At 41.6% G+C, this 26,705-nt stretch overlaps 1 protein-coding gene across 12 annotated transcripts in view; it reads left to right on the top strand.

The window, feature by feature from the left end:
- NTRK2 (neurotrophic receptor tyrosine kinase 2) overlaps positions 1-26,705 on the top strand; it is a 366,819-nt gene that overhangs the window by 139,511 nt on the left and 200,603 nt on the right. For 4 of the 12 annotated variants that reach the window (XM_031654087.1, XM_009189040.4, XM_031654088.1 and 1 more), the window contains one exon: positions 1,507-6,652. The exons of the other annotated variants lie outside the window; for them this stretch is intronic. In XM_031654087.1, the coding sequence (XP_031509947.1) occupies positions 1,507-1,544 (38 nt within the window). In that variant the 3' untranslated portion in view covers positions 1,545-6,652. Of the gene's footprint in view, positions 1-1,506; positions 6,653-26,705 lie in introns of those variants that run through there. 12 annotated transcript variants of the gene reach the window in all.

The raw sequence follows: 26,705 nt of genomic DNA, 5'->3' as shown, positions 1-26,705 counted from the left end.
ATGGAATTGGAGTTTCTGAGTTGGAATCTGAGCTTCATCACACACTAGCTGTGGGACCTTGGGCAAGCTGCCTCCCGCTCTGGCCTTTGTTTCCTCACAGTGAAGAGGTCACCATAGTAGAACTTATCTCATAGGGTTATTGTGAAAATAAAAGAGAATAGTTTGGGCACAATGCTAAGAAGAGAACTGGCACAAAGTAGATTCACTGTCATTTATTGAGCAAATTATTTACTTATCTTTCTTTTTCTGTGGAGCAATGAAGTATTTGAGGTCAAGGAACTGCATTTTCTTTATTTTGTAACATTTATCACAGTGTCTGCTGTTTGGTTGGTGCTTAATAAATTAAGTAGGATTACTTAATGTTAGATATTACATATCATATTATTTATATATTATTATATATAATATATACATATACTATATGTCTTATAGATATAATATATACATATACAATATACTGCATGTTGTATGCTATATATTATATGTTATATAATAAATATTACATCTCCATATGTGTCAGATATTTGCTATAATACTTAAAGTTAAGCAACTAATTAATTATTTTAGAAAAGTATAGCCGGGCATGGTGGCTCACGCCTGTAATCCCAGCACTTTGGGAGGCCGAGGCAGGTGGATTGCTTGAGGTCAGGAGTTTGAGACCAGCCTGGGCAACATGGTGAAACCCTGCCTTTACTAAAAATACAAAAATTAGCCGTGCGTGGTGGCTTGTGCCTGTAATCCCAGCTACTTGGGAGGCTGAGGCAAGAGAATCGCTTGAACCTGGTAGGCAGAGGTTGCAGTGAGCCGAGATCTCGCCACTGCACTCCCGCCTGGGCAACAGAGCAATACTCTGAAAAAAAAAAAAAAAAAAAAAAGAAAAGAATCTAACTATTTGTATTGTCTAGTATTTCACAAGTTAAAGTTAGCCGGTTCTCTGGGCCAGTTGCTGAGTAACTAATCAGTTCTTTTAGAAACAATTTGCTAAAATTCATTGGGGAAAGAAAATCCGGATTTGGGTAGTTAGGTATTGTTGAAACTAATTGCCCCCACCCATAAAGACAAATATTAGATTGGTGCAAAAGTAATCATGGTTTTTGCCATTGAAAGTAATGGCTTTACTTTTGCATGAACCTTTATATAAAAATTCTTCAAGGGTCATTTGTATTGTACACAGATGTTTCCTCCTTAAAGTAAGCTGCTAACAGCTGATACAGTTGTGGGTGGAGCTGTATGCAGAAATCTTTTGCATTTCTTTTCCTTGTTTCATGTACCATGTAAAATCAGTTTTAAGTTTAAAACTAAGTTGCTCAATAATGAGATGCACATTTTTCCCCAACTTCTGTTCTGTTATTATATATTGTTCTATGTTTTAAAGCATATTCCGTGTTGTGTCTCATTTTTGATGTTTATTTATTATGTTCATTTGAAAGTTATTGTACTTGTATGTTAATTTTCATTGATTTTTCTTTTGAGCATGACTTATGTTTTATTTTGTGTTTCTTTTAGGTTTTGTTTTGTTTCATAAGATCCCACTGGATGGGTAGCTGAAATAAAGGAAAAGACAGAGAAAGGGGCTGTGGTGCTTGTTGGTTGATGCTGCCCTGTAAGCTGGACTCTTGGGACTGCTGTTGGCTTATCCCGGGAAGTGCTGCTTATCTGGGGTTTTCTGGTAGATGTGGGAGGTGTTTGGAGGATGTACTATATGAAGCCTGCATATATTGTGAGCTGTGATTGGGGAACACCAATGCAGAGGCAACTCTCAGGCAGCTAAGCAGCACCTCAAGAAAACATGTTAAATTAATGCTTCTCTTCTTAACAGTAGTTCAAATACAAAACTGAAATGAAATCCCATTGGATTGTACTTCTCTTCTGAAAAGTGTGTTTTTTGACCCTACTTGACATTTATTGACTTAATTGCTTCTGTTTATTAAAATTGACCTGCAAAATTAAAAAAAAAATTAAAGTTGGGAACAGGTATAAGTGCACACTAAATAGTCTAATCTACATGTAACACATATTTTAGTACGATTTTCTATAATCAGCACTGAATTCAGAGGGTTTGACTTTTTCATATATAACACAGTGACTTAAAGAGTTAAGGGTGTATATAACCTCACTCTGGGGACGTGGGAGTGTTATTAAAAGGTTATTTCCTTCACTGTCAATAAAAGTCCAAATGTTTAGCTTAAGTCTGAGAGTCAAACAGTGTTAAGGATTGCCTTAAAGTTCCTTAGCCAGCAAAACAAAACAAAACAAACATTTAAAACATTTAAAAGGAAGAAGAAGAGGAAAAAAGAAAGCAAGAACAAGCAGCAACAGCTGTTTTGTTGGGGCTATAGACTTAGGTTCGGCATAGTCAATTTCAGAATAACTAAGAGTAGAATATATGCATATGGTAAAATTATAACCTTGCCTTTTTTTATTTGCCCTCGGCGATCCACCTGCTTTTTAGAAGTCTGCCGAGTGAGAAGGCCACAGTATCTCATGCTGTTTGCATTACAGAACTGCAGCTTTTCTACTCTGAAAAGGCCCGCGAGCAGAATGGCTGGCCTGCTGTGAGCAGGAGAGGAGATTCTAAGAAGGATAGTCCCCCTACAACATACTGTCATACTGTTGGGTTTTCATGGGTAGGAAAGCTTGTCCTGACCCCAGCAGCAAAGAGGTGGCAGGTCGCTAATGAATATGTGCTTTATAATGTCCTTCTTCATTGCTGAGAGGGCAGCCTTAGAGCTACGGATTTCTGCATCCCCCCTGAGTCTGACCCATGGACACCTGCTTCATTCACTTTAGCATCACAGCGACCTTCGTATGCTGTGTTCAGTCTGTGCCAGGCAGTATCCTTGTCCTGAAGAGAGGTTTGGCTATCCCCACCCCACCCCACCCTGCTCCTTTTTTGTCAGGAGGACTTCAGAGCCAGGCCTGCAGCATTTTGTTTGAAAACACAATCAGCTCTGACTGTTAGACATGCACACAGACACCATAGCTGGATTGGAAACATTTTTTTTTTTTTTTTTTTGGAAATAGTTGCACAAAGGCTGCAATGTAGCTTTAAGGTTCTATAGATTTTTAACTAGTCCAACACAGTCAGAAACATTGTTTTGAATCCTGTGTGAACCAAGGCATTAATCTTAATAAACCAGGATCCATTTAGGCACCACTTGATATAAAAAGGATATCCATAATGGTTTTATATTGTATCCTTTACATTAGCCACTAAATATGCTATTGCTTGATACAGACCTGTCACAGAATCCTATGGATTACAGCATTTCACTTGGCTACTTCATACCTATGCCTTAAAGAGGGGCGGTTTCTCAAAAGCAGAAACATGCCGCCGGTTCTCAAGTTTTCTTCCTAATTCCATTTGAGTGTAAGGGCAGCTGGCCTTCCATGTGGGGAGGTCCGAATATTTTCTAAATTCCCATTTTCTTGTTCGCGGCTAAATGACAGTTTCTGTCATTGCTTAGATTTCGATCTTTCCCAAAGGTGTCGATTTACAAAGAGGCCAGCTAATAGCAGAAATCCTGACCCTGAAAGAAAAAATGAAATTCAAGCTGTGAGCCAGGCAGGAGCTCGGTACGGCAAAGGTTCTTGACAATCAGCCATTTGGTACAAAAAAATTTTTTAAGCTTTTATGTTATACCATGGAGCCATAGAAAGGCTATGGATTGTTTAAGAACTATTTTAAAGTGTCCCAGACCCAAAATGGAAAAAAAATAAAAAAGAAGAAGAATATTTGTACCCAACAGCTAGAAGGATTGCAAGGTAGATTTTTGTTTTAAAATGTAGAGAAGTGGACAGATAAAGCAATTTAATATATCAAAGATCAGTTGACATCTCCTAGGGAACGATGAAAACAGCAGGCTATTAGAAAATTGTTTCATACGATTCTCGTGTTCTTTTCGGTTTTTTAATCCCTAAAGATCACGATCAGTAACATAGCTTCTCTTTTCTGTACTCTAGACCACCCCTTTTCATCATTTTGCTTTCTGTCTCCCCTATAAGAAATGTGCTTTTTAGAGCTTCCTAATGGCATGTGTTGCATTTTTGCAGCATTAGAAAAGGAGAGATAGCATTTTTGCTGGAATCGGGCCTGTCACTCTCCAACTAAAGGTTCTGGCACTGCAGTGCCAGGCAGGTCTCTAAAATGAACAGAATGACCTGTATGAGCCGATGCCTGCCCTTTCAGAGGGGCTGCTGTCCCCAGTCGCAGCCAACTGTGCCCCACAGGAATGGGACCCCAGGTTTCCAAATCTTGTGATTCTTTAGGAGAAACATGAAACCTGGATTTTGTGTGAAGTGTCCCTATTGTTAAAAAGTTGGCTCAGTTATTTTTAAAATATTTTGTAAGCCAACAAAAGTCTGTGGGCTGCCAGTTTGTTACTTTTGTCTTAAAACATGATCATTGTTCTCTCACTGTATCCTTCTGTCTTTCTTTTGCAAATTCACTTTTCTTTCTTCCTGACCTTGCCATTGAGGGCTTTGTTACCACAAGCTAAGAAATTGAGTTTAACAACCCAATTATCTGCAACACGTCAATTACCTTTGCTCCTCTCCTATGATTCCCACCATGCTGTGACCCTCAGCTGTCTCCCCTTGCTGGGAATTCTGCACCAATGTCTCCCCTCAACCCATTCCCTGGTTGGTCCTACTCCCGTGTAGCCAGAGACATCCTAGCAAATCCTTCCACCTGTTATATCTGACGCTAATTTCTTTTTGGCAGCGCTCATGTCTCTTGGCCCAGTCAAGTGCTGCCAGGTTTAGATAGGAAAGTACATGTCCCATTTTCATGGGTGCCTTTAATGTGGTCCAAGTCCTATATCTTATTATATTTACTCATGGCTCAGTGGGAGCCTCCAGAGACCCTCTCAGGCTGCTGAGCTAGACTAAGGAACGCGTCCAGTATCCTCACACGAGACATTAACTCTGTGACGACAAAAGTACCAACAGTCTGAGGCTAAGAAAGATTCATCTCACAACAGGAAAAGCAAATGTCAACACACATGAGAGAGAATTGATTCAGGGGGTTTCTCTCCCAGTCTCCCAGCAGGGACTGATTTCAGTTCCCACCCATTAGGTTTTCTTTCCAGAAATAGGTAGCAAGGACAAGAACTAAACAATCCCAGCCCCACCCAGCAACACAGAACACAGGAGTTTGCTTTTGGCTTCTCACTTTCCAAGTAATCCTGAATTAGGCCCAGAATAGCTGAGGCTTGGAGCCGAGGTGACACCTGTTCAGTGGTGTGTGGACTAAATAACTCGAGGAGCTCAAGACAGAACACCAGTTTCACGCCAGGTGTGAGAGAGAGCATGATGGAGGGAAGCCCGCTTTCTCTCTCCTCTTCTTTTCTCTTTATTCCTTTAGGGCACCTGACTTCTCTTTCTCTCTCTCTCTCTCTCGTATTCTAAATTGACCCCATGACCAACTGAGAATGTATTTTTGTTTCATTGGTTGTTTCGCAGAATTAAAACACACACAACTTTTTATTCCTCCGTTGCAAAATGGAATCAGGATACTACAGAGGACCTGTGCTTTCTTCCTTTGCATGATTTCCACCTCCACCTGTTTTGGTGCTAGCTGCCTAGAACTTCTCTCTTGGTTTGAGTTTGATTCCTTCACACTACACTAGAAGTTCATTTCATCTTATTTTGTCCAGACTCCAGATACGGAGGGACAACTGGAGTGAGGACAAGCAATTCCATACAATATAGGGTCTCTCAGGGTTGGTGCATCCAGCCATGTGGGCAGGGCCAGTCACATCTAGTCTACGGCCCCAGAGCCTCTGGAGTTGTGCAGCTTAGCTGACTCATCTCCAGGGAAATTAGTACAGAAGTAACCACTCTATTAAGTGTGCTCTGCTATGTTCACATGCCTGTAGTGCCTGCAAACCATGCCAGGTTCATCTAAAGACATAAGAGAGATTAAGGACTCTCTTGGACAGACCATGAATTGAATTTGCTGCCAGGTGCTGCCAGACTGAATTCGGTTCACAGAACTCCCAGCCCAGGAAAGTTCCATGAAAACGGCTGTTGCAGAAGGAAATTTCCCACTAAAGTCAGTCCATTTTCAAGTTTTGGGCTTCAGAGACAAAAGAACGTCCCAGCCACCTGATTTTGATGGTGAGGTAACTCTAAGTTTAATTCAGACTAGTGTTGCAGTGTAGCTCTAGCGTGGTCGTGAACGAGCACCCAGGATGTGTTGAACCAACCCCCACCCCTAACTACTGACTATGACTGCAGTAGGTTTTTATGGGGGGAAAAAATGTGTGGAAAGCAAAAAGAAAGGAACAGAGATTTTTTTTAATCACCTTTATTGTAAGACAATCCATTTGTGAATTGAGTATAAACATACGCAAAGTAACAAGAGATTCCTAAGAAAGACAAATCCTTGAGTTTCACCCACTTCATGTTCAACCATTTGCTGTAATCCAGAGGCAGCCTGTGAATCATTCTCATGCCCTGTGTGTTTTTTTTTTTTTTTCCCTGTAATGTTCCAGGTTTAAAAGCCATTTTTTTCCACATTTTCTGTAAATAATGGATAATCATTTTTAAAAATTTTATTTTTAGTGCTGTTTTAGCAATGTGGATAGATCATAAATGTACTTGCTGAATTCAATCATTTTTAACAAGCCAATAAAGTTTGATAATTCACTCCATGTGTCTTGCATTCTCTATAGATCTTGTGTACTTCCTCACACCTCCTCAAGTGTGTGCTGTCACCCGAGTACCCTTGGTTGCGTTCAGAACTGAAGACTTTAGAAGAAATAGTGTGAGAAATGTCACTGAGAGTTTCAGGGGAGTCCCAAACCCATTTCAGATTCTGTGATAAATTATCCCCCCAAAAAGGACTTTTAAAATTTCTGTCGGTATGAATTGTCCATTTATTGTTTACTGATTCTTGCATCAGAAATATTTTCATTGGCTAAAAGGCAATCCTTTAAAAAAAAAAAAAAAAGCTTATGGGAATTTTTTTAAAAACCCTAAATTCCATGGCAAAGCCCTTTGGTATTTAAATGAAATGACCCAGGTCACAACAAGAGAGTATAGTCAATGCTCTGTTTATCTATTCCAAATGACTTTGTGGACATATAAAATAATGACTTGGGCTTGAAAGCGAGAGAGAGGGGAACATGTTGGATGTAGAGGGAAGATACCATGAGACCATAACTGTTAGCATGGTGCCCACACTTCATGTCCCTTTTGTCTCTATCCTTAGGTCAGCTGCATGGTTCCTGCCCCATTTTTCCCACTGAAAACAGGATGTAAAGTGAGGTTTGTAGGACCTCAGGCTCTGATTCATTTGAGCCTGCCATCCCCTTCTGTTAACACCCACGGGATTTTGCTCTAAATCGGACTTAGGGATTGGAAAAACTAATCTAGTGTGACCTCATGCTTTGTCAAGTATACTGCCCCTCTTTTAAAAGCCCAGTGTTGGGCTGGGTGTGGCGGCTCACATCTATAATCCCAGCACTTTCGGAGGCCAAGGCGGGCAGATCATGAGGTCAAGATTTCAAGACCAGCCTGGCCAACATGGGGAAACCCTGTCTCTCCTAAACATACAGAAATTAGCTGGGCATGGTGGCAGGTGTTTGTAATCCCACCTACTTGGGAGACTGAGGCAGGAGAATTATTTGAACCCCGGAGGCGCAGGTTGCAGTGAGCCAAGATTGCGCCATTGCACTTCAGCCTGGGTGACACCACAAGATTCCATCTCAAAAAAACCAAAAAAACAAAAAAACAACAACAAAAAAAACAAAGCAAAAAAAAAACCCAGTGTTCAGTGTTAGTGACTTGTGCTTTTTCCAAACTCCCTTCTCCATTTATTGAACTGAGAACAGGTTGCATCTAACATCTGAAGGTCATATGATAATTTGGAGTGGCAGGCGTTTGTCGCAGACTATGCAGGTTTGAATCCCAGCTATGTCCACAAACAATATAATCTTGGGAAAGTTCTTTCACTGCTCCATGCTTCTGTTTCTTCCTTTGCAGAATGAGATGATGGTAATAAGAATAGTACAATATTTACCTCACTGGGCTGTTATAAGAGTTAAATGAGATGGCTCAGGTAAAACCCTTAGCACATTGCCTGGCAAGTGGGACACTTGGTATTGCTAATAGCTAATACTTCAAAAGAGCTCTGGTTGGCGGGTCGTTGGGTGTATCTCAGTAAATGTCCAAGAATTACAAACCCACTTGCATATCTCGGTCATATGCAGATTGTGTGGTTGCAAATAATGGAAACCAAATGAAAGGAAACTTCACTCTCTGGGCCATCCTGGGTGTGGCCCAACCTGTGAAGACCACTTTGAAATTGTTTCAGGAGTTATTAGGATCCTGCTCTTGAATTCTTCTATCAAAGCCAATTCTTACACACTGATTCTGCCTCAAGTTTGATTTTGATAAAATAAGAGGTTCTGATTTATTTGGCCAGTATCCTAACAGTTCCATGAGTTCGAATGATGGTCTGTCATTTGCGAATTCTTGGAGAAATAGCTCTGAATGTCTTACAGTGAATACAGCTGGCCTCACTAGTTCTCATTTTATTAATTCGGAATTCTTTTTATCATTTCAACAGGGACTGCATTAACTTTAATTTTTGAATTATCTATTGAAAAATCTTTGGCTAAGAATGTAAGTAACAACTTAGCCAGAAGATTGTTTCAAAGAAAAGATAGTTTCAAGTTCCCTCAAGACTTAGAAACAAGTATTCACAGGCAATGAGTTATGAATAACTAGATTATTCTTTTCCTTCCTGAAGTCGTTTCTGGTAATAGCTCTAGGAGGCCACACATGATTGGCCTAGTTGGAACGACTTCATGTTCGAAGTCACAAATTTCATGTTCTTAAAAATACTTCATAATTTGCACTTTTTTTCTTATCATTAAATCTTTTTCAGTGAGTGGCATTGATGTTTTTCTAGCACTTAATTTAGGACAATTTTACTGTTGCTACCACCTTTCCTAACACATCCTTTAGTGAGCTCTACCACAGGACCTAAGAGGTAATGATAGGTGACAGGCATTGACTTCAAACTTAAGTGCTTCATGATCCTCCCAACAACTTTATGAGGCCAAAGCTAATATTGCCTATATTTTAAAGATTAGGAAACTGAGGAATGGAAACCATGAGGGACTTGCCTCAGGTTGCCTAGCTAACAAGTTAAAACTAGGATTTGAATTCAGGCAGGCCGGCTGTAAAGCTGGTGCTCCCGATGTGAACTGGATTCTTGAACTGGGCTGGGGCTAGAGTGAGGCCAGCCAGGTGTCTAGGGCACAATTTGAAAGATGGTGGCAACTCTAAGGTTCATGCAAGTGCCCAGTGGCCACTCCTACTAGCACTGGGAGTTGTGTTATTGTTGTAGCAAAGTAGAATTGTGAAGTTAACTGAAGTCACCGGAGAGGCACCCTTTGATCCCAGCAAGTCCTCAGGTATTTGTGCCGTGAACAAATCCTTTGCAGATCTTGACTTGCAAGTATGTGGCACAGTAGTGAAACTGGCACATGCATTTTAAATTTTACCTTGTGAAAAAGAGAAGTTGCATCAAGTCTCTATTCACTGCTAATTAGTTAATGAAAAAACCAGAGCACGTTTGCTTTGTCCGTTGTAACTGAAGAAGGATTTGCTGTTTTTGATTGCCTTCAGGTGAATTTTCTCATCACTCTTGAAGTTTAGTCCTTCCCATTCTTTTGGAGTAGTTCCCACTCTCCGATGAGTGAACTTGAGGGAAACCTTGCAAGTGGAAAGGGCCTGGTGGGAAGGGGTGTTGAGGACACATCCTGCCACCTCCATGAACAGAATCCAGACGTCAGAACAAGGTGGTGAAAAATGCCTGCGCTGTTCCTTGCCTTTCAAACACCCAGAGGCAGAGCAGCATTGGAGCAGCTTGGTCACTTCGATGTGCCTGTCCTCAAATGTCCCGTCTGGCAGCCAGTAACTGAGAGAGACTGCCAAGGGCACATGCTAATTTTCCAGTCATTTGGTCAAGCCCCATCTCACACGCTACAAGACCCTGGAGCCTGTGTTTACTGAGTTAAAATCTCTGCCTGACCATAGATTATTGAACAGAAAGTTCCCTCCCTCTCTTTTTTAAAATTTTTAACCTGTCGCCAAGGAGGAAAGGAGAAACCTCTTTTGTGTTTATTAACCACGTTTCCATCTCTTTTTAATAATTCTCGTCATGCTGTAATCAGTCGTGCTGAATTATTATATAAAAACATAGGCCACGGCTGTTTGCTTTAAGGATTTTAATTCAGCCTCAGGTAAATTCACGCAATTTCACCTCAAGCCCCTTTAGTAGGGGTAGGAAGTACAGAGTCGCCAGCACTGTTTTACCTTCTGTGGGGAGTTCTAGGTTTGTCACCTGAACTGGGACACAGCCTCTGAGGGAGCTTCCAGGTTTTTCAAAGACTGTTCTCAAGGCAGATTTTCCTCTTTGCATTTACTCCAGTCTCCTGGGTCTTGGGGAGGTTGATTGATGACCTCTCCATCACCCTTGACTCAACTCTGTTGGATTGAATGCCACGTCTAATTACATGCAGGTCTCCTGCTGGCTTCCCAGGGCGTCTGACTCTGTGGGGTGCACTGGCAGGTCTCAGGTAGAGGAGACGTTCAGGGTATGTCTCCTGTGTTCCCCTTGTGGAGGTGCCAGCCTTAAACAGGCTCAGTCCTCCCTATCTGGAGTCCTGCAGAATGGCGCCTTCTCTGTGGTTCCAGCTCTCCCTGGGATCCAGCAAAGCTATTTTCCCCTCCTGAATCTCCATTCCTGGTGTTGGTAAGGGCTTCCCACTGTTGTCAGTCTCTGAGTGCCTATTTCCTGTTTGTTTCTTTACCCCGCCCACACCTCTCTGTGTGGCCCTAAAATATATCTCTTCATTTGAACCATATGGGGTGAGTTATTTTTCCTTGACAAAACCCTGAGACATATGTTATATTCTTTAATATATGATCTCATTTTGTCTTCCATCAAATCTCTTCCTACTCTAGTAAATATTTATTAAGTGTCAATTACAGTTGACCCTTTAACAATGTGGGGATTAAGGGCACCAATTCCCTGCACAGTTGAAAATATGAGTATAATTTTTGACTGCCCCAAAACTTAACTACTAATAGCTTACTTTTTTTCTTGCTTTTTTTTTTTTTTTTTTTTTTGAGACAGAGTCTCGCTCTGTTGCCCAGGCTGGAGTGCAGTGGTGTGATCTCTGCTCATTGCAACCTCTGCTTCCTAGGTTCAAACGATTCTCCTGCCTCAACCTCCCTAGTAGCTGGGACTACAGGTGTGCACCACCATGCCCAGCTAATTTTTGTATTTTTAATAGAGATGGGGTTTCACCATGTTGGCCCGGCTGATCTTGAACTCCCAACCTCAAGTGATTTGCCTGCCTCGGCCTCCCAAAGTGCTGGGATTACAGGTGCAGGCCACCATGCCTGGCCAATAGCTTGCTTTTGACCAGAAGTCTTACTAATTCCATAAACAGTTGGTTAATACATAGACTAGTATCTACATATATTTTATGCATTCATGACATATTTAACTTTTAATTTTTTCAATACTTCTAGGTTACAAGGTTCAACTGTTAATTTTTTCAAATTGTTTCAAATCTCCTAAAAAATTCCAATATATTGATTGAAAAAAATGTGTGTATAAGTGGACTTAAGCAGTTCCAACCTGTGTTGTTCAAGGATCAAGTGTATATGTCAGCCAGTGAGCTAGGCGCTGGGAGGTACCTCCACAAACCAAGCCGACTCCATCTTTGGCCTTATGGGCTATAGCCTGATGATAATGTCTATAATATTGATACCATTGCTGCCCATAATAAGAGAACAATGGCTTAGAAAGTTAAATGACTTTTCCAAGGTCACACACATCAGATTTGTCTTCCTATAAAATCCCTGCTTCTGGCATTGTTTCTCTGAGGCCAATGGTTTTCCTTTGTCTCTTGGGTGTCTCTAGGCTGCAAGTTCTGAGCTAGCCATAAGACCTCTGTTCTTCATTTTGGTGACTGCAATTCTTCTCGACTTGGTGTAAATGCATAAGGTATCCCTGCCCTTGTAACCTGTTTTCTTTTTTTCTTTCCCTTTTATCTGTTTTTTAAAAAGCATTTTCTTCTTTTTCTTCCAGTTCTCTTTTTACTCAAGACAAACACCATATTTATGGTCTTTTCTTTTCTTTAATTTTCACACTTTAAAATTTTCAAATTGTTGGGTGGAATGTACTTAGCTTGTGTGTTTATGTGTGTGTGCAAGAGAAAGAAAGAGAAAGGCTCAAGTAAAGAAAGGGTACAAGAATTTACACACATACACACACAAACACACACACACACACACACCCCCTTATGGAATAGGAATACCATGTACTTTCAGCTCTATTTGATTAAATGGGAATCTAATCCCCGTACATACACCATTTACCATTATCACCTCCTCAGTGCTCACTGTGCTATAACACTCCCAGCTCTTCTTAAAAAACTTTTCATGTTGTATTTTTTGCCCTTTGTTTTTACTTCCTTATAAATAGCAAGAAGTTTTGCTGAGAAGAAATGATTACAAATCCCAAAAGGTTGGTGTTCCGTTCTGAGCTCCAAGATGTAAGGATTGAGTGGATTTCAAACTTGGCAAAATTTCTGACTTGGCAAATGCTTCCATCCTTATTTATGACAGCTTGGAAACTTCCATTTTCCAGGGTTTATAAATGATGCTGCTGATTTTGTCTCCTTTTTTTATTTTGCTGTGAATTATAAAATAACCAGCCTGAAGGTTTCCTTATAATGTTAACTCTCTTAGCAGAGAGAGAGAGAGAGAGAGAGAGACAGAGACAGAGACAGAGACAGAGGGAAGAGAGAATGTGTGTGAATTGTTGTATTCTTTCTTTTCTTGGTTATGAGGTGCATTTTACATATTTCATAAGCCAATTTACTTCCCTTTTTCTGCCTTTCAACAAAATGAAAATCTAGAAATGTTGAGATGTGGGATACAGAGAGTGACGACCTGTGGTTGTCATTGTCACCACGAAGGACTTCTTGGCCAGCAGTCCTGGGGGATGATAAATTTCATGTCCAAATAGCAATTTAACATTTGGAATTCTCGGAGCAAGAGAAGTAATGCATAAAGTCTCAGAGAGTTTGTTTCTAGTGGTGTGAATAGGCTATTTCAGGGGTCTCCATGCCCATATTCTTAGAAAATTGTCCAAGTGGAAGAAAAACAAAGAAGTTGTCACCTTCTTTTCCCTTGACCCCCCCTCCTCCCCCTGAAGCTTTCTTCATTTTCTTTTTCCCTTTCTCTTACTTCGATACTCAATTCCTCAAAGCCCACTCATCTTAGGTTTCCTCTGCAAGTGCTTTTACCTTTAGATTCATGGGAATACACAGAAATTGGGAGCCTTGATTTATTGGGTAAATAGACAGATTTTTCCAAATGTGGGCAGTAGGAATTTTCCAGTGCAGAATGTGTCCTCTCAGAAGCAGACACCAAGATGGGATTAAAGCTGCAAAGATTTTTATCATGAGAAACTCTTGGGTGAGAGAAGCAGGGAAGGGAATCGGAGAGCAAGGGTCTCCAAGAGCATCAGATTGCAATGCGAGCAGGACTGTGGGTGAATAAGAGAGGGACGGAGGCTTAAGTCAAGCACCCTCAACTGTTGTTCACTCTAGGGAGTTATTGGCGAGGCTGCTGGGGAGTCTTTGAGTCAAATCAGCCTTCAGAAGACTTCCTTGTCTCCCAGGAGGGTTCTGCCTTTATATTCCCACCACTCTCAGTCATTGACTCTGGAGCTTGGCCTCTGTGCAAATGAGGTGATAAATTCCCGAGCTCAGCGTTTGATACCCTTGGTCAACTATGTCCCCTGTCCTTGAAGGTCTGTGAGGTGCATTCTCAACAGTAGACACTGTCTTATCTGAGCTCCACTTAACAGATGTGCTCATTAATTGCTGCTTGCCACTTCTCTGTGAAACACAATGACCAACCTGCACAGCACCCTGGACACTCCTGGCTGAATATCTGGGTTGAGTGCTTACGGAACCTCCCCTTCCTTAAATGACCTACTGTCAGTTTCATTGGTTAAAAGGGCTTCTACTACAATCATTTCTTTTTTTTTTTTTAAAGTACCCAGGTTGGGCAAGTCAACATTTTGAAATGTTAAAATGTAATTTTTGAGCTGTAGCCATCCTTTTATTTATGGCAACATAAAACAACATCTGAAACTAAGACCTGTTTTTGTTTTTCTCGCCTACATACTAAAACCACGAGTGATTTTATTTCATTTTATGTAGTGTTCCCCGTCAAACAAATTTCCTATCATGACAGCTCTTGTTACTGATTTATATTCTTTCAGAAGAGTGTTTATGGAAGTGTACATCAATGCCTTGCCAGGCATGAGGACAGAGTCAGAGTGGTACAGAGCAATGCATCCTCTTACACACTCACTCACCCCTGGACTTCAGCAGCCCCTGCATTGAATTGTTTTCAAGGAAAATGAGACCTTATTCAGATTCAACCAACTTTATTGAGTACTTTCTATGTGCTAGACTATAGGTTCCTGATTCAAATGACTACAGGTTGGGACAGTCCTGGGCGTGAGTAACCGGGATGGAGGGGAATGCCCCATGCACAGGGTAGGACTGCCCCTAGCCCAGCCCATGTTGGCGTGCAGGAATGAAAACCTAGTGTGCCCAACTCTTCTGATTTTTTTTTTAAGACAAGGGGAGATCAGGGTTTTTATGTGAAATTTTCCAGTTTTTAAATGTTGGCAAGACCCTTCACATTTTTTAAGGTCTCTATGAGCCAAACACAACAAGTGTTGATGCCAAATGTTGCCGTTTGTGACTCTCCTGCTGGACATTCTGCTCATAGCTTTCAGAAGTGGTTGCTTTACAACAGCCCTGAGTAGATCCTTATCTTAAGTCAGGCTTCCTGGAAGCCGACGCTGAGATGAGGTTTCACGTGCAAGTAATTTATTAAGGGTGTGCCTGGGACAGGAACGGGGAATCAGGACAGTAGGGGAGGAGCTAAGCAAGAGTATGATTTGAGCCAAAGCCTTGTGGAGGTGTTTTCAGCCATTGAAGTTCAGTCGTTTAAGTTGCCACTCAGAGTCATCCCACCCTGAGCTTAGGGAGCTGGGCTTTCATATATGTGCACCTGTCAGTCATTAGCTGAGGTTGCAACAGGCAAAAATGGGCTCCAATAGCTCAAAGGAAGCCCTCCAGAAAAGTGACACAGGTGCTGGATGTTGCCACTGCAGGACACACAATGGCAGTAACAGTGGTTCTGAGAGATCCCTCACGCCCCACCACCAGCGATCTGTGGCTCTCCCTAGTTGACAAGCTGAGCCAGAATTCAGAAACTAATCTTTTGACTCTGTGGCCAGTGCTTGTTGGCACTCTTTCCACCTGCTTCTTAACTGAGATCAGCATGTAGAATTCAGATCATCTTAGACCCTGGCCAATTGGTATGTTGGCCCTGGGCTACTAACTCTTCTTTTCCTCTAGTAATGCATGGAGTGAGGGTGGCATGGCTATTCAGAGGAGGTGGGGCAGCCCAACAGGAGCAAGAAAGGGGCTCTGGAGCCCCCAGCCCTGTAGGCAGCCCTAAATGGGCTCCCCAGGGAGGCTGAGGCGACTCTCAGTTCTACATTTCTCTTGCTAAGTTTGGCAATTTCTTACCTGTGATACAGACAGTGTTTCCGGGTGCTCTGTGTCCCAGTGAGTTCTGGGCCTATGAGACACACTTGTCCTGCTGCTGGAAAAGTGGGCCTTTTGGGGAAATAGGCCAGCAGCTTCTACGTCTTGCATCATAGTGCCACAGTATGAAGGCCGTTTCCTTTGGAGAGCTTAAAGCTATTCATAGATTTAATTTGGAGATACACCCTCTAAAATCCAACTAATTTCTCTTGAAGGAAATCTATGAGATCTGAGGAGAAAAGGCAGAAGCTACAGCACCATCTGCTAACCAAACACCTCTGGATTTTTTGGGTTCCAGAGGCAAAAAGATCAGTTTTATTTTATTTTACTTTTTTAACTGAGTTCATTACGTGTGCCCAGACACACCTGCCCTGTCCCTTCTGCTGTGGTGGACAGTTTGCTCATCTTTCCAACTCCTGGATTACCCATGACAGCTTTTCTCTCCCTAGGCTATTGAATGTGGTTCCAAAATCAAGCCAAGTCTTCCTCACCCAAACCTTTCAAACCTATCCATTTTGTGTACCCCCACCCCCTCCACCATCCTCCAGGCCATCTGTAGTTGAGAGGAGCAAGCTGGTCTTCTCTCTCCCTTCTCACCATGCTTCCACTCCCTGAGTCCCACATTATCTTCCCAAGATGTACGCTTGAGCCTTAGGCAACTTGCACAGCTGAGTAGATTAAGTCCAAGCTTCTCAAAAGAGCATTCCAAGTTCAGGACACTGTCGCTCCAGCCATGTTTCCCCACCCACCACCTCTGGTCCACTTCCTCAAGCTGCCCACTGCACTTGGTTTGACCCTCTTCCTGCCACCACCCTCAACTTATTGATTGGGCGACCTTGAACTTGGTACTTAACTCTCCAAGTCTCAGATTCGTCCTCATTAAAACAAGGGTGGAGTGACTAGGAGACTTAAGTGGAAAAAAAGTCTGGCAAGTCATTCAGACAGCATGGCATTCAGTAACGGTAGCAATGACCATAACAATGACTATCATGATTGTTACCTATCTTCCCATGCACCTAGTAGCTGCCTCAGAATTCTGCACACAGAATGGCACCTTCTTTCCTATACTCCCATATTAATAATTGTGCCATAGTGTTCATCTGGTGAGAGGAGCTTGGGTCTGCTGTTGCTGCATTCAACTGGATTGCTCCAGAGCATGAGACCACACGCCACTCCTGTCAAAGGTGCTAGTGTGCTTTCAAAGAAACAAAGGAAAAAGATGTGATTCTCAGCTGAGTTCGCTTTTGTTGAGATGCGCGAATGGTTCTGAGTAAAGCTGTGTGGTACCTCATAGTGAAAGGCTCAATCAGAAATAGGGAGCTTCTGAGGCAGAGAAGATCAGTCAAGCTTTAGGATTCTGAATGAAACTAAATTCCACCCCCCATCCATGGACAGCAGAAGCAAATATCTCTGGGGAACTTCCTCAAGATGTGAACCAGGGGCTGCCATAACGAGTTACCGCAAACGTGATGGTTTACAACAGCAGAAATTTATCCTTATTGTTGTGGAGTCCAGAAGTTTGAAAGTGAGGGGTTGACAGGGTAGGTTCCTTTTGGAGGACCTGAGGGCCTCTCTTAGTTTCTGGGGGCAATTCTCAGCATCCTTTGGCTTGTAGCTGTATCACTCCAGCCACTGCATCTGCCTTCAGCTCACCTTCTCCCTGAGTCTCCGTGTCCTGTCTTCCTCTTACAGAAATTGTCACTAGATTTAGAGCCTACCCTAAATCCATGATAATCTCATCTCAGTGATTTTTAATAACATTCACGAAGACCCTTATTTCCAGGTAAGATCGCTGTGACAGGTTTCAGAGGTTAGGATTGGACATATCCTTTTTACAGGCCACCATGTAACCCACCACCTGGAGAACAGAGTTGAACTGAGAGGTTGATAGCACAATGGAAGGTACATGATATAGATGCCAAGAAGATCTGAGTTCTAATCCCTATTTGGCCCATGATGTGGACATATCCCCTAACCTCACTAAGTCTCAGTTTTTCCTTTTCTGTAAAAGAGGGATACTAATTTCCACCACATAGCCTGTGAGAATAAGTTAACAATGCATGTATCTAGTACTTAGTAGATTCACAATATAATTATTGTCTACAGCTATTACCACCACTCATTCATTCAGTTAATAAAAATTTAAATCTCTGGACATCAAGGTGAAAGAGACATATCATATGACTTTTATTCATAGAAACACTTAGAAGGAGTTTTGTGTTTGTTGAATGAATAAACAAGTGTTCAGATCTGAAGCCTATCAGAAGTACTTGCTTTGTTCCAAGCAACAGAAGGGAGTTGGGCAGGTCCTCTTATGCACTGTCCTGCCTGCAGGGTGAATGATGATGATGGTGATGCCAGACTTTAAAGGAAGCTCCCATTTTAGATTGGTCTTTATAATCCTTAAAGAATACCATTGCATTATCATTCACTTCAGTAGTCCACATAGGTGGTCATCAGACTGAATTCTGTGGGGAACTAATATCAAGAGGCAACGTGAGGTGTCCCAACTAAAGAAAAAACTGAAAGCACAGAGCAAGGTGGGGCCAGGCAAGTAACAGTTAAAGGGAGGAGAGAGGGGCAACCCCTTGGAGAGTGTGTGTCTTATTTAAACAGGGCAGCTGATAATCACTGGCTCATTCAACCATGCATTTAACCCTTCTGCATGCCTTGGACTGTGCCGAGTGCTGGGGCCACTTGGGTGAGCAAGGCAAGTGCTGTCTTCATGGAGCTTATGTTCTCTGAGCGCAACTCTAGCTCTGGGTGCCACGTGGGAATCCAGGGTTCTCTGAGCGCGACTCCAGCTCTGGGTGCCATGTGGGAATCCAGGGCTTGTTGCTGCCAAATCATCTGCTCTGTAAAGAGAAGAAGCCAGAGGTTATGTGAAATCTTCTGGTTTTTAAATGTTGGCAGACAATGTACGTTTTTAAAGAACACTGTGCAGGCCAGACAAAACTTGCCTTTTGACTCAATTGGGCCTGTAGGCTGCCAATCTGTAACCCTTGGGGTGGAATCTCATGACCTTTGCCTTAAGAAACATTTTTCAAATGTCTGATTTTACGCTAATTCTCTTTTTTCCTGACTTCATTGCAAGCTGCTAATGCTTACTGCTTGTGTCTATGCCCTCCTGGATTTCACGATTCCTAGTTGTTTCACCTCTGTGTTTTCAGCTGAGCTAACCTCAGTCTACCAGCTTCTCCCTTGCAAACCTAAGCCCCATATCTTTGATTACAGTTTCGTGTTCTCTCAAGCTTCTAGAAAGGCTCTGAGCATTGCCCTTTTTCCCTCAACATTTCTTCTCTTGAGAGTCGGAATCTAGTCCAAACCCTTAACTAAACAGCTCATAGATTAGAGCTGCTTTTAAGCCTTCCTTTCGGACGTTGCCATTCCAATTTTCACAGCCATTGAGTTGCGTTGACTCCCAACCTTAGGTGTGATATTAATTTCTCTCAGAGGGCCATGGATTTAATAGACTTTTTAATTAACATTTTGCAGAATTGGAGCTGTCATTCTTTATGGCAGACTGATACAAATGTCTATAATTACATTTTTGGCATTACATCTGGGGAAAAGTCTAGAAATGTTTGTTTTAACCCCTTCCTAAAACATGCTGATTTATGGGCAGGCCTCTGTAGGCACACCTCTAACAGGCCCAGTTGTCATGACAACACAGAACATCATTTGTCAAAGAGCTATAACTTCATTATATGTTGAAGCTGAAAATTTATCTTTTAGAATGTATTTTTATGACAGGGAAATTTTGCATTTCCATAGATATGCTTCTTCTCCCTAATTCTGCTTGTCTTTAGGGAGATTCGGGATTCAGGTGAATATTTTCTAGAGAATAAGACAAACCTCCTACCTTTCGTTCTCTCCCCCTATCCCAGATGAATTACTGTATTCATTCCAAAGAGAACTCAGATGGACTCATTAGTACAACACAACAAAGGTAAAATTGTATGCCAAGTGTCTCTAACTAAATATGATTTTTGTTTCTTTTAAAACATTAACATTTTATTGGTTGATTATTTTTGGCAGTAAAGTTCAAAGAAAGGGAAGAAAGAAAATGTCTGTAAATCCTTCCTACAAGCTGGACAAAGTGAAATATTTAGTTATTATATTTCCTTGTGTGATGTGTGATTCACAGATTGAAACGTCAAAGCCGACTAACGGGGCAGGCAAATACATAAATTAGTGCAGTAGGCTCCTGGGGCTTGTATTAAAAGGAATGCTGCATGCCTTCTCTGAGGATAGTAGCTTATTAGTGTTTACTGACAAATGTGGGCCATTGTACAGGATTGTTTGTTTTATTAATTTTTTAAAAGAAGCCAGAAATCTTTGGTGGTTCTTTTTTTGTTTGTTTGTTTGTTTGTTTTGAGATGGGGTCTTGTCACCCAGGCTGGAGTGCAGTGGCACGATCTCAGTTCACTTGCAACATCTGCCTCCCAGGTTCAAGCAATTCTCATGCCTCAGCCTCTCCGGTAGCTGGGATTACAGGTGGGTGCCACCATACCTGGCTAATTTTTGTATTTTCAGTAGAGACGGGGTTTCACCGTGTTGGTCACGCTGGTCTTGAACTCCTGACCTCAAGTGATCCGCCTGCCTTGGCCTCCCAAAGTGCTGGGATTACAGGTGCAAGCCGCAGCACCTGGCCCAGAGATCAATTTTCACATGAAATTTTCTAATTTTAAAATGTCTTCAGGTCGTATGAATGTGTATTTTTTTATTTGTTTGGTTTTTGGTTTTTGGGTTTTTTTTAAGCAGGTAATAGTCAAAGCATATCTGAGGACAGGTTCACTCCATGGACTCCTAGATGTGGTTTCTGTCCTAACGAATGCTACACAACAGCTTAGAATGGTTTTGTTTCTCTAAACAAAATGACAAAATCAATCATTGCGCTCTCCAGGCCTTCTCAAGATCTGGCGTGTTGAGTGTTCTGTCTGTTGGCCTCTCAAGGGGCGATGTTCCGCCCGTTTGCATGCTGGGCTGTTGTTGGACTCTGCACCACCCAGGAGAGGAGACAGTGAGAGAATCCCACCTGCTCGTCGCCGACGTGCCAAGATCGATGGCGGGGGTACATCAGATGCCTTCTGGGATTGTTCAGGGATTTATGATGCTCACTTTTTGTTTTTGATGGATGGGGTCATTTAATCCTCTCCACTAAACCCCATCTTTTTCTTTTGTATTGAGAACTCCTGGACTGCTGCTGCCTTTCCACAAGGGATGGCAAAGATTTTCTTCCCTCTTACTGCATTTGAAAGTGTTTTGTTTCTCATTCATCAATGAGGGAAAAACACTAGTAATTCTTGGGAATAAACCATCAAAAACATCTGGGGCAAAGCTTCCCTGTGGGTATTACTGCGCCAGAGTAGGAGCAGTTTAGGGAACACCCCCTTCTCTCCAAATCCTCCTATGGTGGACATCTATCACCTATCACCTCGCTGGCTGAAAGTTAGATTTAAGACATGTTGGCATTCATGTAGAATTATGCTAAGTATGGAAGCCTCACAGTGGCTCTGGCAACAACAGCAGGTCAAGACATGCTTCATGCTTCTTCTCACCTTTCCCAGGCCGCCTCATGATGCCTTTCACACACCCTAGGCACAAGTCTGTCCTTGTTTACCCTCACATTCTTGTATACCCTCACGTTCTTGTATACAGTTTCCTGTACATAGAATGTTGTGCAGCATCGCATCTCATTTTAACCCACATAGGGCTTTATTGATCCTTTATGGGCATTTAAACATTAGCACCACTGGTTAGAAGTGTGATAGAAACAGTCTCCCAATAAGTAGCTTTTAGAAACTGGCACAGGTTTGGGTTCCTTATTATTTTCCTGTTTCCTTATTATGCTTTAGAGCAGCCTAAGGGTGTGTGTGTGTGTATGTGTGTGAGCATGCGTGCATGCGTGTGTGTGTGTATGTGATTTTGGCTTAATTTTTCTTTTTATAAACTGTTCTTAGCCTATAAGAGAGAAAGGAGATGTTATAAATAATATACATTATTGAACAAAATATGCTGATACCCTATGCCAGGTAGAGGCAGTTTAATCTCCAAAGCTTTTCTCAGTTTTTTTTTTAAAGTGTTTTGAAATAACCATAGAGTGGTAATGAACTACTTTTGATCCCATATTCTGTGTTTACTTCTTCCCTCAAGTGATTTTTAAAAATCCTACTGGCATTGTATTTGTTAAACAATATATAAATTACAAAGAAGTAAAGATTTCCTATAATCCTGCCACCCAGAAATATTTCATTTATTTTTCCTAATGCTTTTCTGTGCCTATAGTTATTCTGTGGTTGAATCATTTCGTATATAAATATTTTTATTTCCTATTACATGTATTGAACAGTATATTTACAAGGATTTCTTCATGGAGTTAACATTTGTCATAAATAAACTTTTCCATGGCTCCATAATGGTCTATCCTCTGAAAAAACCATAATGTGTTTGATATTTTCCTAGTGTTGGATGTTTAATTAATTTCCAATTTCATTGTTAAAAGTCACACTGTAATGGGCATCTTTGTGCATACATCTCTGTCCATAGCTCTGGATTTTTTCCTAGGATTGGTTTCCAGATATAACATTTCTAAATCATCAGGTTTTGATATTAAGACCCTTCTAATATATTGCCAATTTGCTTTCCAGAAATATTGGCACAGTTACACCAGAAGAGTATACAAATGCCCATTTGTTAGCAACCTTGTTAACATTGTGTTGCTAATTTCTCCCCTAATCTTTGCTTTAGTGTTTATATGCTGTTTTATATACAAGACTAACGGAAGGGAGGGGGTCAGGGAAAGGGAGAGAGAGAGAGGATCACTGCCTAATAAGAAAAAATGTCTGGTTTTCTATGACCATGGTACATTGGCGGTCAGTTACCGAGGAGAGGCACTTAGCATACACCAGGCAGTACTTTAAGTGTTTTCCATGTGCCAACTCCTGTAATCCTCACAACATTCCTGTGAGGTAGATACCACCATTATCCTCATCCAGAGAAAGAAAGTGAGGCCCAAGGAGGCTGAATGACTTACTCGAGGTCATGGAGCTAACAAATGTCACAGCAAGAATTCAAACAGGGACTTTGGGATGCAGAGTCTGCGTTCTTGTAAGAGAAAAGAAGAGTCTTCAGGGCCTAGGCCACATGATGGATAATCAACAGAAGGGCTGGTGAGCACAGGTGATCACGGGATATAAGTACACTTAGGAGATTCTCACAGTTCTCTTTTCTTAGTGACTGGAAGAGTAGGTTCTGATTCAAAGTAAGATAAACCTCTGAAAAAAGGGAAGATATTTTAGCTCAGACAGAAAGATCTTTCACTGCCACTGAAAATAAAATTTGTAAATTATTCTTCATGATCATACACAGTTAACTCCAAAATAATTCAGAAATTGCATTTGTTTTTATGCCTAGAAAACATAGTGATTTTCTAAATACGAAGAGGTATAGGGTTTTCCTTCCACCTTTACCTTCAGTATTCTTGTATTCTCTTGTTACCCGTTTCTCTCCATATAACTGGAAACCCAGTGACTTTCTTAGATTCTTAATAAGTTACACGGTTGCGATGTTAACAATCACAATTTAATTCAATACACCAGCAATTGGCACCCACACAGTGATGCTAGGCATTTTAAAGAGGTTCAGAGATATGAGACATACCTTCAAAGGTTTACATCCTCACAGGGAATTTTAAGTTCACAAGAAAAAACATAACAAGGTAGAGCAAGATAAAGATATTAAAGAACCAAGTGCTACAGTGATCAGAGAAGCTATTTCTTGCTGTAGACATCCAGAGAAGGATTCCTGGGAAGCTGATATTTCTGCTGGTCCTGAAAGAAGCAGTAAGAGGATAAAAGCAGAGACAGAGGTGAGGGGCAACCTGGTGGAAGTGTCAGGGCGAGGGAGGTGTAGAAGCAGCACAGGCCCAGCTGTAATCACATGATGCAACGTCGTTCTTGGGTGTGATAAACATACATTAATGTCCATGGCTCCAGCCGTGTATTAGCTAATCTTTAACCTAGATAGAAAACCCCAAGCCCCTTGAAACAGCTGCAAAAACATAAAGAGGACCTGCCTTCTCCTTCATTTCACTGTCTTCATTTACCTCAGTATGATTTGCTGTAGTCTTTTTCAATAAAAGTCTGTTTTACGGAAGTGCTCCTGAACTGGCCTGATGTGTTTGAATCACAGGGAGGAGGACAATGCAGGAGGAATTGGCTTGAATCCTTGGTTTTCTTATTTGGGCCACAGATAATATCAGCGGCCACCCCAGCACCTGGCTAGACTGGATGCAGGTACTCCTGCACGCTCTATGGTGCCTTGGGAAGGCAGTGCTGGGCTGACGGGGACTTCTGTATCAGAGGAGCCCACAGCTGAGGCTGCCCTTCTCCAAGTGTGGCCTGTCTCAGAATCATCCAGTTAAAGGTGTATATTCTTGGGCCTCATTGGTGGTGGTGGTGGTGAGTGGATAGGGAGGGCAAGAGCCTGCATGTTCAAAAAACTCCCCACAGGGTTCCGATGCGTACTAAGGTCTGACAGCCATTGTTCTGTGAAGTGCTTCTCAGCTTGGGCTGCACGCTAAAAATCACCTGGAGAGATTTTTAAAATATCCATGCCTGGGCTCCACACTAGATGAACTAAGTAAGAATATCTGGGCATGGGGTCTTGGCAGCAGTCTCTTTTTAAAATACCTTAGGTGATTCTAACCTGCAGGCAGGTTTGAGAATAACTTGTATTGGATGAGAGTAACCTAATGCTTTTAGTGATTTGCATGAGAAAAAGAAAGGAAAGAAAAAAGTATGGAAAGAAGGAAAAAAGGAAGGAAGGGGAAAGAAAAGAAAGAAAGAGAAAGAAAGAAAGAAAGAAAGAAAGAAAGAAAGAAAGAAAAAAAGAAAGAGAAGAAAAGAAAGAGGAGAGATAGAGAAGGAAAGAAAGAGAGAGAAAGAGAGGAAAGAAAGAAAGAAAGAATCACTCTAGTAGATACTAAGAAAGGAAAGAAAAAAGAAAAAGAAAAGAGGAGAGACAGAGAAGGAAAGAAAGAGAGAGGAAAGAAAGAAGAAAGAAAGAAAGAAGAAAGAAAGGGAAAGGGAGAAAAAGAAAAGAAGGAAAGAAAAGAAAGAAGGGAGCTCCGGAGGGAGGGAGGGGAGGGAGTGGGGAGGGGTCACTCCTATAGATACTAAGATGGGTGTCCAATCCATTCTTACTCTTGTATTTTGAGACTACATATAAATCTTTGGAGCTTTATAGCAGCTTTCTTTGGTAACCCAAATCAAGTAACTCACTGACACTTTATTTCTTACCTGGAGCTCTTTTTTAAAACCCAGGCTATATCCCAGACCTTGTAAGTAAGGATTTCTGGGGGCAGAACCCTTCACGCTGTTAAAGCTCCCTGGGCGATTCCACTGCGCAGCAAGGTGTCTCCATGGCTTAGCTCATGTGAGTTTCATCTTCCACTTGGGAAACTCACTACAATCGCCGTGGCCACTATGTCTCAGGTATTGTACTGTCACCTGCCTAAAATTCTAGCTTAGCTGGGAGAGGCAGGTGTTTTCATACAGAACTTTACAAAATACAAAAGGAGAACCTATCGAAAGCCTATCAATAAGGTTGCCAGATTTAGCAAATAAATACAGGATTCCCAGCTAAATTTGAATTTCAGATAAACAAGAAATGATTTTTAGTATAATTATGTTTCACACATGAAATAAAAAATTATTTCTTGTTTGTTTGATGAAATTTAAATTTAGCTGAGAACTCTCTATTTAATCCTACCTATAAAGGAAGTTAAATCAAATCAAAATAATTTAAAATAGCAGTGTCTGATTCTACAGTTAATAACACGTCTCCAGGCTTGCTGTGCCCTGGAGGCTGCCCCCAGGATAATTAGGCCTGAGCCCCAAAGTGTTAGCATCCCTATCTTAAGTCACTGTTAACAAGGAGGAAACACCCTTATATTCCACCACAGGAAGTTGACCGCTAATTATGTTTTTTCCCTTGATGATCTAGGTCAACACTTAGCCTGGAGCTTCTAGGAAGCCCTAGAAGGGTTGTCCTACTCACTTTCCGTTTCAAATCGGAGGGTTGTGTCTCATGTTGAGCCAGTATAACAATTGACTTCATCTTTCCTGGCTCAGGTTATTACCTCTGCCCACGTGTGGAGGGTTCTAGTTCAAGTCCACTGACTGCAGGCAACAGGAAAGACATCCGTAACATTACGCACAAACCTTTACTCATACACAGGGCCACCTTCCTGGGACTGAGATCTGTGCCGTCATACAACTCAGCAGGGCTGCCTACTTGGTTTAACGCTCTGCTGTCAAGATTTTGAAATTCTTAATATTTTTAAAATGAGAGGTCTGCATTTTATTTAGCAATGGACACTGAAAATTATGTAGTTGATCCAGCTCATGCAATGAAACATGGGCAATATAGATTAAAAGCAGTGGCATTTTTGCACAGCTGATAATTTACATTCCTGGTAGTGGGTATGGCCTTACTCTTCTCTCTTGGGTAGGTGATATTCCTTTGGCGGGGAAAACCATAACAACTGCCTACCCATGCCTTCTAGCTCTTTCAGGGATGCCTGCCTTCACAAAGACTTCTGCCATTCAAATCCAGGCGTTTTATTTGGGAGCTTGAATTCACCTACATATCATTTCAAGTGTGGCTATCTTTCAGAGTGGCATTTAGTAGGTGTCACCGTTCATCAATCAGCAATTATTGAGTATCTGGCCCTGTGCGAGACACCTTTCCTCACTTGCCCCTTCATCATTATCAATCATCACAGTAGATGTATCCAGTGCCTATCTGTGCATGACCCTTTGTTTCAAGATGGTGCGTGCTAAGCTGTATTCTGTCAGTGAAATGAGTCTCCACTCCAAAAGGCAGTCAGTGTTATCTTTAGAACAGAGAGTTTCTCCACAATAAAAAAAAGGATGTATCTATTAGGCGCTAAAGCCACGGGATAAGTTTTCTGGCCACTATTAGATTTAGACAGAGATAACAACACCACCACCAACAAAAACGCACAAA

The sequence above is a fragment of the Papio anubis genome, chromosome 13 (genome assembly GCF_008728515.1).
Source record: "Papio anubis isolate 15944 chromosome 13, Panubis1.0, whole genome shotgun sequence".
NCBI lineage: Eukaryota > Metazoa > Chordata > Mammalia > Primates > Cercopithecidae > Papio > Papio anubis.
Note: the sequence above shows the minus strand (reverse complement) of the source record. Positions and strands in the feature narration are given on the sequence as shown.